We start from the raw sequence: 13085 nt of genomic DNA, 5'->3' as shown, positions 1-13085 counted from the left end.
GACGTAGCACTTTATGCAACAGTTCTATTGATTGTAGTAAACTTCATATCTTATATGTGAAGAAATGGTAAACTTCATAGTAAACAATATATATTTCTCATTATTGTGGTGCTAACATGTATGTGGTTTTTAGAGAGGGATGCAAAATGGAGATATTTCTCAAACCCTTCCATGGGAGGCAAAGTTGACAAATCTGTAAATAAGTGTGGTGATCCATATTCATACACAATGTCTAGTATAAATTATCCCAACAGAGGCAGCCTTCTACTTCTTGAATGTTAATCTCCAAAATTGCACTGTTGAAAACATAATGAATGTTCACAGGTGCTCTAATTATTGTAATAGATGAATTTTCTTCATGTGTTTGTGTGGTTTTGGTTTTCATTTATGACGTTAATGAATTGATTATGAACGTGTATATTTTTTATTATGTTTAGGAATTGATAAAAAAGAGCAAGGGCTTGATCATGTAATTTTCCAAAAGTTAATGAGAATGCTTGATGACTTTAACATTGTAGCATAATAATTTAGACTGGTCAGAGGTAAGTTCAAAATCAAAATGTGAAAGATTTTAAAGAGGGAGAATGTTGATCGAACTATAATCTTCCAACTATTTTAGAAGTAGCAGCTCTAACAGTTTGTGCTATTGATGCCTTAAATGATGGGAAAGGTATAATAGCAGAGACTTAGTGAGACAAATCGCAAAATTTTGATGAATTACATACTTTTTATCTTCCTATGCAGTACCCACTAACTATTATTTTCATATGGGGAAGATTGCTACAGGGATAATATAATGCATAGTCAATATTCTTTGATAATTGCAAGGAAAAAATAAACTCACTCTCCAAGAGTACTTTTGCAGTTTTGCTTTCAGGGTATAGGATAGAGATCGAGAAAAATCATTCTTATTGCATTCAAGAAGATTATTTCAGCATTTTATAGCAGATGGCTACACTATGATTGAATATCAGAGATTCGGCTTACATAAGGTGTCATAAAACTCACCGAATACTTGTACAAAGATTTGAGTGATGGGGAAACTAATTCATCTTTTATTGGTAAACGTGTTATCTTCTTACCTTCAAGTTTCAGTGGCAGGGCTAGATATATTATTCACAGTTTCTGATATCCTGATTTTTTATCTAATCACTTTGACCTATATTCCAGCATAGCCTCAGATTAGTTGCTGTCTTAATCAACTTATAGTGCATAGAAAGTAACCAAAGGAAGAGGAAATCTTTGGTACAGTCAAAGCTGGTTTGATATTAACTTTATTTCTTATTTGCAGTATTTACTCTCATGTTTATCTTTTATTGTCATTATTTTCTTTCTTTTAGTGGAGACCTAGAACAGAACTATTGCAGTAGTACTAGGAGTTCAATTCTCAAATTGAAAAAAGAAGCCAGTAAAAATGGGAACCTGAGTCATGGGTTCAAATTGCAGTCAAGAACAAATCAACGATATTTTACATTGAGCATTTCAATACTTTTACATATAAGAAGTGTAAAATTAGATGAATTTCCTCAAAAAATAAATGAATTTACAAGAGATCCCACATGCAAAAACATTCTTGACAGAATGGGGAAAGAGAAAGTAACTGTCCACAGCATCAGACATGCCTTTTGCAGCAGAGGAATAATACCCAATGATGAATAAAGGCACATTTGTTTAAAACTAAAGCATAATGGACCTTCAGCTCCAACATAATGGGTATGTCAAGCCTTAATTGTAGTCAGTTCCCCCAAGAACCAACAAATTTCTGTTTGTCTTCTTGAACTGCTTACTACAGAGAAGTCAATAAGCAGTAATGGTATATATGATTTTGCAACCAACACATTATGATATTGCAGTTATCTACTTTAGATGATTAATTTAAAGTCTGTGAGCAAAGTTTTGTTAGATAACATTGTAGTTCTTTGAGCACTTCTTAACAGAAATTATCATATTGCAGCATAAGACCACAAGAAGGGAGTAATAAAAACATGAGAGCTAGAGTTGGGGGCACAATGTAGAGCTGAAGCTGGGAGGGGGGAACCACATGCAGGAAGCCAAACCAACAGAAGAGGGTGGAACATCATGGACCTGGGAAAAGGAGCAAAGAACTTGGAGGCTGGTTCTTAAGACATAGTAGGGCGCTGAAGAGCGAAAAGCTGTGAAAAGAACGCAAGGTTATAAAAGTTAGATGGCAATTGGAGCATTCAATTTTTGCCATAAAATTTCCCAACACAGTGCAGAAGCAACCCATTCTTCTGTTCAAATGTGGCATTAGGACAAAATCACAATAAACACAACAAAAAAGTGTATTTTGCTAAACATGATTAATTGAGCATGAAAGCCTATTTGAATGGGCAAGTCTCCCATGCTTGTTCAGCCAAACATGCACTAAAATATCTACGTTGGGCACAATTAGCAAAGGACATTGATGGGCCTATAATAAATAATCCAAGCCCATTAGTATTTTTGAAGTAGTATATATAGAAGTTTAGGGTGATGTTTCTTTTATGCATGTATTCAATTCTGGCTTAATGGGGAAATTGAGAGACTTCTAGGGAACTCTTGAGCCTAGGTATTTGGTTTGAGGGGGAGTTGAGGTTTCTTGGGGTTTATTTTCTGCATGTTAGTGTATGTAAAAGAGCATGACCTCCATTATCTCTATAATTTCAGTGTTATTTTTCTGGTTCCATCAGACATGCTCAACTTCTATCATGTTTGTGGGTAACTTCCTACTTCCAAAAAAGAATGGAGATAATTATAAGTAACCATCAATGGTTGTTTGAGCCAATAAATAGGCCAAATGAAGTTCAGAATGGAAATAGCAAGACTAATAGACCATAAACCCAAAAGGCAGCTATAAAGAGCATCAAACTATCAATTAAACAATAACTTAAATCAAAACAAACACTTTCAACATGGAATAAACAAGGACAGAAGAACAGGGCTAACATTTTATTACAGGAAAATACTACTATAAACCACCCTTGAACTGCAACACAAAATCCAGTTTATATTATGCAGAAAATGGTTTGAATGATTCCGCAAAAACATCAGAACCATAATCTAATAAATAATTCTGGTTTTACAAAATCAGTTTACCTCAGGAAAACCACAGATTATAACCTCAACAAACTACAGGTTTGTTATCAAAGGCTTCTCTTGCTTCCAATAAATCGGGACAAAATCTCTTCACAAGGATTTCCACCTGTTCAGCAAATGATTTCCTCCCATGCTCTCCAATATATTGGACCATTTGGTTCCATCGTTTTCTACACACATCCCCAGATCTATGTTCAAGCAAATTGTCCCAGTCTACGTCCTCCATGCAGCAAGCATCCAAAGTAAATAAAGCATTTATCAGGCGGTAGTCATCAGTATCACTCCATACACCATTAGCAACCATAGGTGATGTTAATTGCTCATACCACTTTTTGCAGCAGCGTTGGCTGGTTCTAGAGGAGAACATGTTGCCAATTGCCTCCCAACTAATATTATCTCGCAACATACCATGTTTTGATTTTCTACAATCCTCTAAAGCCCTTGCGCGTAAATCCAGGTTTACTAAATCAAATAAATTTTGATACTCCTCTTGGGACCATCGTCCTTTGTTTGTATTGGTTAATTTTATTCTACGCCATGCATCCTTTACATGAAATCGGTTTTTACCCAATGCTTCAGCTATCGATTTCCAATCTGATCCATGTTGTTCCTGGACCTTTCGTATAAATTCAAGCTCTTCAGGTGTCCACTTACGTTTCTCATCTCTTTCAAACAAAATATGAGCACGATAATACACGCTAAGGTAAGGCCTCTCAGGAAAGGCTGCTCCAATTTCCTTCCAACAATCTCTAATCTCAGGATGAGATCTGCAATGGAGAATCATATCTAGACCTTCATCTCCCAAACCATGAGACTCTATATAGTCAAAAACAGCCTCTTTAATCTTCTCATCTTCTTCTTTTGTAAACCTTTTCCCACGCACTAAGCCATCACAACAAACCTCCACTTGGTCAGAAAAAGTTACTCGTTTGGGTTTGGATGTTCCACCAGGTGCAGGGTTAGGAGATTCCCCAGTACCTGCCTTGGTTTTCTTCTTTTTCTTCATCTTCTTGCCTTGATCATCAACTTCAGTGACATTGCAATGTACATTAGCATCTCCTCCAGCCAAAGATAGATCACCTTCATTGGTTTTAAACTCACTGTTTGCCTTACTTTTGCTTTTGTCGCTAAGTTTCTTCTTCTTCTTCTTCATCTTCTTGCCTTGGTCATCATCTTCACCTTCGTTGCTTGCAAACTCGTCATATTCCTTACGTTTGCTTTCTTCATTCAGCTTCTTCTTCTTCTTCAGCTTCTTGCCTTGGTCATCATTTTCACCTTCATTCGTTTTGACTAAAGGTAGATCAACTATATTGCTTTCAGCCAAACGCGGCTCGCCTCCATTGGTTGTATACTCTTCATCTTGATTTCTTTTGATTTTCTTGCTCAGTATCTTCTCCATCTTCGTCTTCTTGTCTTGCCCCTCTCCAGTTACAACAGAATGATCACCTTCATTGCCTTTACAGTCTCTTACTGTGCTTTTACTTTTGTTGCTCAGTTTCTTCTTCTTCTTCTTCTCCATCTTCTTTCCTCCACAATCAACTTCAGCGACAAGAGAATGTGCATTAGCATTTCCTGTGCTGACTCTATCCAAAGGAGGATCACCTCCATTGTTTTTTATCTCATTACACTCTGTCATTTTGCCTTTTTTGCTTGGTTTCGAATAACCCATTTCTTGTGTTCCAGTAAATGAATCTTCATAATTTTTTCTTTTCTTCATCTTGCTTTGTTGGTTGTCATCCAAGAGCTGCATTTCTTCATCATCAGCAATGTTACTATTCATCACTTCAATATCTTTTCTCCCCTTTTTCTTCTTCCTCTTATGGATTTGGATCTCTTCTTCCCTATTCCACATGAATGGAATGTTGTTCCCTTCAACAGAGCAAGTTTGTTTGTCAGCTGCTTCACCAGTACAATTTTCCACAGGAGTTTCATTCAATTTGAGTATTTTATGAGTAGCATGCTTTCTCTTTCTTTCCTTGTTCTTCTTTTTATTTCCTTCAGTTGCCTCCAGCTCAAAACTACTCTCCCAGTTGCTTCTGTCAATCGCAGAACTTTTCTTCCTGGCTATCTCATCCATGATACTAATATTACTACAAGTAATACCCCTAACACAAATCTAGGGGAAAATTTTTTTGATATAAATTATGATTTCAATGAGGAAAACAAAATCAAATTTCACGCTTAAAATTTTCGCATGATACACTGTTAAATAAGTACACCAAAGTGTAGTATCAGAGAAGTAACTTTCCACTTACATTGTCACTTCCTCATCATCAATTCACACATATTTATCAATCAAGCAGGTCCGATAAATAAATAAATAAAAATCCTTTTCTTTTTTTTCACTTTCAAATGAAGCAATGTCCATTCTTATTAAAAAAGAATTATGAGTGGTTTACCGAAGAAAAAAAAAAGAATTATGAGTACAGTATTATTGTTAGCAAATTAAAAAGTAACAACAATAGTTCGACTAGTTAGGGTTTGAACCTGGACCTGGAATCATTGCTGGTGATATAACAACTCAAAGCAAGAAATCATGTATGAAAACAACACAGCAAAGCAAATAAGGAATCAAAGACACGAAATTGGATGTTCAGTGTTCACCTGAATTCGAAACTTTTCTCCTGCAGAGATATAGGACGAATTCGAAACTTATCAAACCCTAATCTTTTACATGAAGTGGGGTTCGATTGGATGATCTATCAGAATTGAAATTCTTTAAGAATCTTAATTTATGTTGTGTAAGTAATAAAGGATTGAGGTATAGAATTGGAATTCTGAATTGAATTATAATTTTATTGTTTAAATATTGGGTAATACTTTTGTTACATAACATAACAAAAATATTATCCTTAAATATTATGTAAAGAACAAGGGAAGTTATATTTATAATTTTTTTTAATATATAAATTAAAATTAAATTAATAGTTCTCATTTAATATCATTTTAGTAAATATTAATGCAATAATTATAAAAATAATTGTAAAGAGTTATAATAGAAAATAGATTATAAATATAACATTGCTAATAAAGAATATCTAAAATTTAATTTAATTAATTAATAAATATTAGATTAAATAAATATAAATAATTTTTGATAGATTATGCATTTTGTCTTCATATCCAATATGTCTTGAGTGTATTTGTTCCCCCTTCTTCCTTATCATGGCAAGTCTTTGTGAAATAACTCTAATGAGTATAAAAAAAGGCGTTAACATACCCTCCCGAGAAAATAACCCGTTTGATCGAATATGCTACCAATAAGCTTTTACCTCTTATTCGAGTATGTGCGTCCAGAGGAGCACGTATGCAAGAAGGAAGTTTAAGCTTGATACAAATGGCTAAAATATCTTCGGCTTTATAAGATTATCAAACAAATAAAAACTTATTCTATGTATCGATTCTGACATCTCCTACTACAGGTGGGGTGACAGCTAGTTTTGGAATGTTGGGGGGTATCTTTATTGCCGAACCAAACGCTTACATTTCTAGCCCCCAAACTTGTGGATTTGTGCAATGCAGTAGCCTTTTTGAGCTTAAGTATGTAAGAAGACCTAGGTTTTCTTTAAGCCTCCGTATAAATTATAGTCATAAGCTTCATAAGTCGTCATTAGAAAAAGGTAATCCTAATATCTGTTAAGAATGGTACGGGGAGCCCAAAACCCTTTGCAAAGGGTACATCCACCAAAGGGCTAAATGACAAACCATAATAAGTGGGCCGACACCACATTTCAACCCAAAACCTTAAGGCTGTAGGTTTATGGGTCTTTTTGCACTTATATAGTCATCACTTGGTCTATGTCTAGTCGATGTGGTACTTCTTTATAACTCATACTTGAATACTTCCAACATCTTCCCCTCAAGTATGAGACCCAACATTATGCTCCCCCTTAAGGGCAACCCAACATTATGCTCCCCCTTAAGGGCAACTTCTGCGGAAGTCTTTTTTCTTTAAGTATTGGAGTCACACTAGCCTTCTGCGGAGGCCTTGAAACATCACCATCTCTAAATACCCGGCCCAGCCAAACCTTTGGCTCTGATACCACTGTTAAGAATGGTACGGGGAGCCCAAAACCCTTTGCAAAGGGTACATCCACCAAAGGGCCAAATGACAAACCATAATAAGTGGGCCGACACCACATTTCAACCCAAAACCTTAAGGCTGTAGGTTTATGGGTCTTTTTGCACTTATATAGTCATCACTTGGTCTATGTCTAGTCGATGTGGTACTTCTTTATAACTCATACTTGAATACTTCCAACAATATCCACATATTTTCATATCTAAGGATAGTTTGAAAGACCCACATATTCCGGGAGCAGCTCCTTTCTTCCCTTTTCTAAGAGAAAGATATTACCATCTTGTAGCGGTCTTCAGCAAGGAGATTTCACCATGCAGTGAAGAGATTCCACAATCGTAGTTGCAAGGAATCGAACTACCACGCAGAATGGGTCACAACACTAAAAAAGGGATACCTCTTGCGTCTACGCTACAAGAGGTATATTCCATTATGTGGCAAAGAACCTTGATGATTCTTTGTATTCCAAACCATAATTATCATACGCGCTTCCTCAAATCCAATTTCTCCTACAATTGGTATCAGAACCGGATTATGGGTTTGAGTTTGAATCTAGTTCTTTGGGTTTTTCATGTAATTAGTTTGTTTTGTGAAATATGGCACATAGGATTCTGTATTTGTTGATCATATAAGTTGTATTTTATCTTTTATAGCTCTTTCCAAGAAAATTGATGTTTTGATTTGGCTTTTAACTTTAATCCATGGTAGAGATTTAAGTGTATTATTTTTTTTGGGGATTGTAACAAGAGACTCATCCTTTATGATTAGGTTCCCTCTTTGATTTTTTTCTTTCAAATTTTGTATATTTGTTGTATTATAAAATTCTAATGAAAAGAAGACAAAAAAGAAGGATATTTGTAGCCATTTGGTCGTGTTCGTGATCGATCAGTGTCCATTGAAGAAATCAATGTGAAAGAGGGTGAAAAGGCGATAAGAACTAGAATTAGAGCAACCCTAAAATGTTCCTTACAAATATGGCGCTTGAGGGCGCATCCGGAGACTCCGGCAACATCATGTTCCACTCGTCATAGTGGTCTTGACCCTAAGATTACGAGCTAAGATGACTTTATGTGAAGGCACAATGGACATGACAGCTAGGGTTATCAAGAAAATGGTTAGGGTATCTTGCTAGGTTTACGTATTTTGGGTCTTTAAGCTTGTGGTTGCTGAAAAAGCTTGAACCATAAACATATGGACTTAGAAGAAAGAGAAAAATAGATGTACAGGTCAGAAAATATTTTGTGTATAAAATATTGGCTTTTAATTTTTTTTTCTTTAGGAAATCATGTATTAAAATTTATTTTATTATTGCTTTATTTTGTGAATGAATAAATTACATGGTTTGATAACATGCTTTATGTGATACCTTTTAAATGTATAACCTAAAATCAATCTAACTTCCTTGAAATACTATCATGATCTCTTCCTTAGATACCTTTTAAAATTTTGAATTTAATCAATAACCATTAATTTACGTGATAAAGAGTTTATTTCTCTTAACCGGAAATTTCGAACTTGAGAATAGAAATTGAGAAAATAATCTTGAGAAAGCCTATCGCTTATATGATACGGCTATCCTAGAAACAAATTAAATCAAATAATCAATGAACTTATTAGAGTAATCCAAAAAATAATAATAAATTATAACAAAAAATTCTAGAATAGTTCCACAACTAAAACAATAGAAGTCACAACATCATAAGTACTCACAAGTCACAACAATTACTCTTCTTCCAAAAATTTCACAGGTTATATTTGAAAAAATTGATAAAAATAAGGCATAATAAATCCATAATTTCTTCCTCATTATGTATTTATTATGGGTAGTAAAATCCCTCATTTTCAGTGTCCTTATTCACTTTTGGAAATATAATTAAGCCTACCAAGTCATTTACCTTCTCTATATCTTTCCATCCTATTACCAATCTCTATTCTTCAATTCGAAATTCAAAGTTGTTCACTTTATTTTTCTCAATCTTCTTTCCTTCAGGAGAAAATTTTAGGCAGGTTTGAAAAGGAAGAAAAAAATATTCAAACAATAAAAAAAGGTGCGTTATTAAATACGAGGTGTAAAAAAGTGCAAAAGGAGGAAGGTTTGATAAAAGTAGAATAAATTTTACATCAATGTTTATCTCTTAATGAATTTTTCTTTCAATCTAATAGTCTCATTTTCTTATATTTATTCCCTTACCTTTAGCTAGACCTAAAAGACCTTTTGATCTGTTGTTTATACCATTAAGACTTTGAGCGAGAATATAATCAAACCATTGATAATGTTGATTCAATGAAGCATAATTGAAACACATACTCTCAAACACTTGAGTGTGAGTTAATTAAAAATCCTAGTGAGTGAATTGAAAATCCTAGTAGTGGGTTGTTCTGATTCAACCTTTCTACCCTCTATTGATAAAGCTTCTTGTTACCATTCTATAACTTGTGAATTGTTTATACTTGCTTGATTAAGTGCTTGTTTGGTTATGAATTTTTTATTTTTTTTACATAATCAGTTTGACTACTTGCTTGATTAAGATGCTAATTAAACATATTGAAAATTCACTGAGAACTTGAAACTCATACCCTTCCCACTAGGTCTTATTTAAATTTAATTGTTGATGACAAAAATATCTTAAATCTGGGAATGGTTTGATAAACTAGTGGTTTATCATATTTTAAGGGACTAAAATATGCAAATTAATTTCTAAATTTAGTCAAATAGCATGAAAACTTAAAGTTATTTGATTAAAGTGTCATAACTTCACTTCCTTGGAAAATATTACAAAATCTGGGTAATTCTAACATTTTTGTAGATAAATTTAGCTAATTGGAGTAAGGATGTGTTAGGATTAGACAAGGACAAAGAAGCATATCTATGATTAAGGAGGAAAATCATGATGATTAGGAGAGTTTTGAACAAAACAAGCATTTTCATGGTATTCATGTTTCTTAACATAAGAAAACCTCCCTTAAGCTATCTTCCGACTAATTTTTCATACCAAAGATTATGGATTTAGATCTTATGGTCCACAGAAGTTATAGATCTCTCTCTTATCTTTCCAACGAGACCAAGATTGCATCAATTAGATGAGTACAACTCAAGTTATGCCCGAAACGTTAAAGTAATATGTTGACTATCAAATAGTGTCAAAGCACCCAAAGCGTCATGAGATCATGAATTTACGGCCACATGCGCGCCAGAGTACCCAAATTGCATGCTACAGTGCTCCGACCGTAAAAAAAATGTAAAGTTACTGCCAGCAACGTGCTAAGGCGCCCGTTATGCTTGCTTAAGCACTCCAAGCTTCAAAAGAGCGTGAACATTCGGCCACATGCATGTCGAAGAGCCCAAATCGCATGCTAAAGCGCTTCGATCGTAAAAAGGGTGTTTGGGGATACTTGAAGATTCACCACACGCCTCTTGAACATGGAGTTTAGGGAAGCTTTTCCTATTCTTTTAGTTTTTGATCTTATGTCTAGCTAACTTTCTTTGTAGTTAGGGTTAGATGGAATTCAATTGGGTTTTTGTTTAATTGAACCTTATTGACAATTGTTCTTTCTATTTTATGATTACGTTAATCATTCTCATTCTTAATGCTTTCTCTAGGTCATGACATTTGGGATTGATCTACGATTATGTATGGCAATAGGGATTTTGATGCATAACTCTGACCTAGGTAATAAACCATAGTTCATAATCAATCTAGGAATAGACGAGGAGAGTTGTGTGATCAAGGTAACCGTCAATGCCTTGGATTATCTATGCTTGAAGCTTAAACCTTTTTAGGAAATACCAAGGGATTGGGTTCTTTAGAAAGGGTTAAAGGATCAAGATACTAAGGGATTGAGTCTTGATTAATTTAGTATAATCGATCAATAATCATTACTTTAGTTGAACAATTGAAAACAAAAGAAGATCAATTAAGATTCAATTAGGGGAAATAAAAACTCTAACTGTGTTTTCTTGTTTGCTTCGGTATTATTGATTGCATTATTGTGTTTAAATTAATCTTTTCATTATTTCTATATTTATCTTGTTTCATACACATAATTTTGTTATTTGAATTCTGTTATGGATCAAACAAAGGCTCATATTCTAGAAGGTCCAATAAATAACATCACAAAAGGAAAGTCATCCAAATAAGGAAGAGAATCCTTTATTAATGACGATCCTATCCAGAAAGGTAAGCAGTTGGACTTGGGCCTTCAATATTTCTAAGAGGCCTAGAGATTCACTTCTTTCAGGTAACCCATCTATAAATAAAAGGTTAAGCCAATAAGGTACACATATTATAAACCCTCTCACTTTTAGCTGTCACTGTGCACACACCCCACTTTTTGCCTATGCCGTTATTATAGTGCACATTGAGTCGCTAATCTTTAAGGTATCTCTCCTATAGATACCAGAGAAAGAGCACACAGATCCAACAGAAACATACCAACCCTCAGGAAAGACATCCTGATCTATTAGATCGTAACATTGGCGCCATCTGTGGGAAACTGATAAACTTCAATTCCCACCCAATGGTGGTGAAAGTGTAGCAGCCGCCACAACCACATCCAAAGTCAGCAACCGTTCAAGGTTGTCCGGAGTTCGCAACTGCTTCAACAAGTATGACAGAACCGAGATAAGGGATCATGATTATGATAGAGATCGAGATTGGTACTGGATCGAGATCATGACCGTGATTGAGACTGCCATCGTGATTGTGATGGATCATATACATATGATCAAAGTTCCAAAAGCAAATAAGGAAAGGACATGAGACCCATTCAGAAAAGGAAAGAGTTCCACTTAGATAAGGAAATAATTCCTTAATTTGATTTCATATTTTAATTTGATTTATTTCCTTCCTTTCAATTCATATGATATGGCTCAAATAAAGAAAAGTTAGGAGACCCATTCAGAAAAAGAAAGAGATCCACTTAGATAAGGAAATAATTTCTTAATTTGTTTTTAAGTACTTCCTTTTAATTTGATTTGCTCTAGCGCCAATATGGCAAAAAAGCCCTTGCCTTCGCCAATGAAGCAATTCGGCCACGGAGTCGAGCTCCAAAGAAACCCAGCTAAACCTTCAGGTTCCAAATCCAGAAACTTAGACATCGATCGGAGATACAAATCAGCCCAATCATGACATTGAGCTTCAAGATAAAGTTGAAGAAGAATTTGGAGAGTTCGTGGTCCTTGCAAAAGGATCACACCTCAATCCGAGATAAAGATGAAGACGGATATAGAGACATGTGATCCTAGCAAAAGGATTGCACCCCAATCTGAGATAAAGATGAAGAATGATTTGTAGACATTGTGATCCTAGCAAAAGGATCCCACCTCAATCCGAGATAAAGAAGAAGACAGATTTGGAGAGATGTGATCCTAGCTAAAGGATCGCACCCCAATCCAAGGTAAAGATGAAGACGGATTTGGAGAGATGTGATCCTACCAAAAGGATCGCACCCCAATCCGAGATAAAGATGAAGAAGGATTTGTAGAGATTGTGATCCTAGCAAAAGGATCCCACCTCAATCCGAGATAAAGAAGAAGACAGATTTGGAGAGATGTGATCCTAGCAAAAAGATTCCACCCTAATCCGAGATAAAGATGAAGACAGATTTGGAGAGATGTGATCCTAGTAAAAATATCACACCCTAATCTGAGACAAGACAAAGACACAGAGATCGTGATCCAAACGAAATGATTGCATCCCAATCCGAGATAAAGATAAACTCAAGACTTAGGCGAAATAAGTTATGTCAAAGCCACAATATGCTAAGCCAAGCTAAAATAGAAAGGCAAAGATACCGCCCTAAAAAATGATGACTGGCCAAATTCACATCAACTAAGAAAGCCATGGCATACGAACCTAGGCTCAAAATCAAGAAGGTGGTCACCGCCTTTTTATACAAGAAACCTTGGCAT

General features: G+C 35.0%; 1 protein-coding gene across 1 annotated transcript; it reads right to left on the bottom strand.

Annotated features, from left to right (window-relative positions):
* Nucleotides 1–1530: 1530 nt before the first annotated feature.
* LOC133317228 (uncharacterized) lies at nucleotides 1531–5770 on the bottom strand. Its single transcript, XM_061519071.1, has 2 exons — nucleotides 3097–5770; nucleotides 1531–2153 (listed from the first exon to the last, which is right to left on the bottom strand). The coding sequence occupies exon 1, from the start codon at nucleotides 5171–5173 to the stop codon at nucleotides 3122–3124; it is 2052 nt and encodes a 683-aa protein (XP_061375055.1). The 5' UTR covers nucleotides 5174–5770; the 3' UTR covers nucleotides 1531–2153; nucleotides 3097–3121.
* Nucleotides 5771–13085: the final 7315 nt, after the last annotated feature.

The sequence above is a fragment of the Gastrolobium bilobum genome, unplaced genomic scaffold (genome assembly GCF_033153095.1).
Source record: "Gastrolobium bilobum isolate Gb01-03AN ecotype WA unplaced genomic scaffold, APGP_CSIRO_Gbil_v1 utg58662, whole genome shotgun sequence".
In the NCBI taxonomy this organism is placed as follows: Eukaryota; Viridiplantae; Streptophyta; class Magnoliopsida; order Fabales; family Fabaceae; genus Gastrolobium; species Gastrolobium bilobum.
This window is presented reverse-complemented; position numbering and strand designations above follow the sequence as displayed.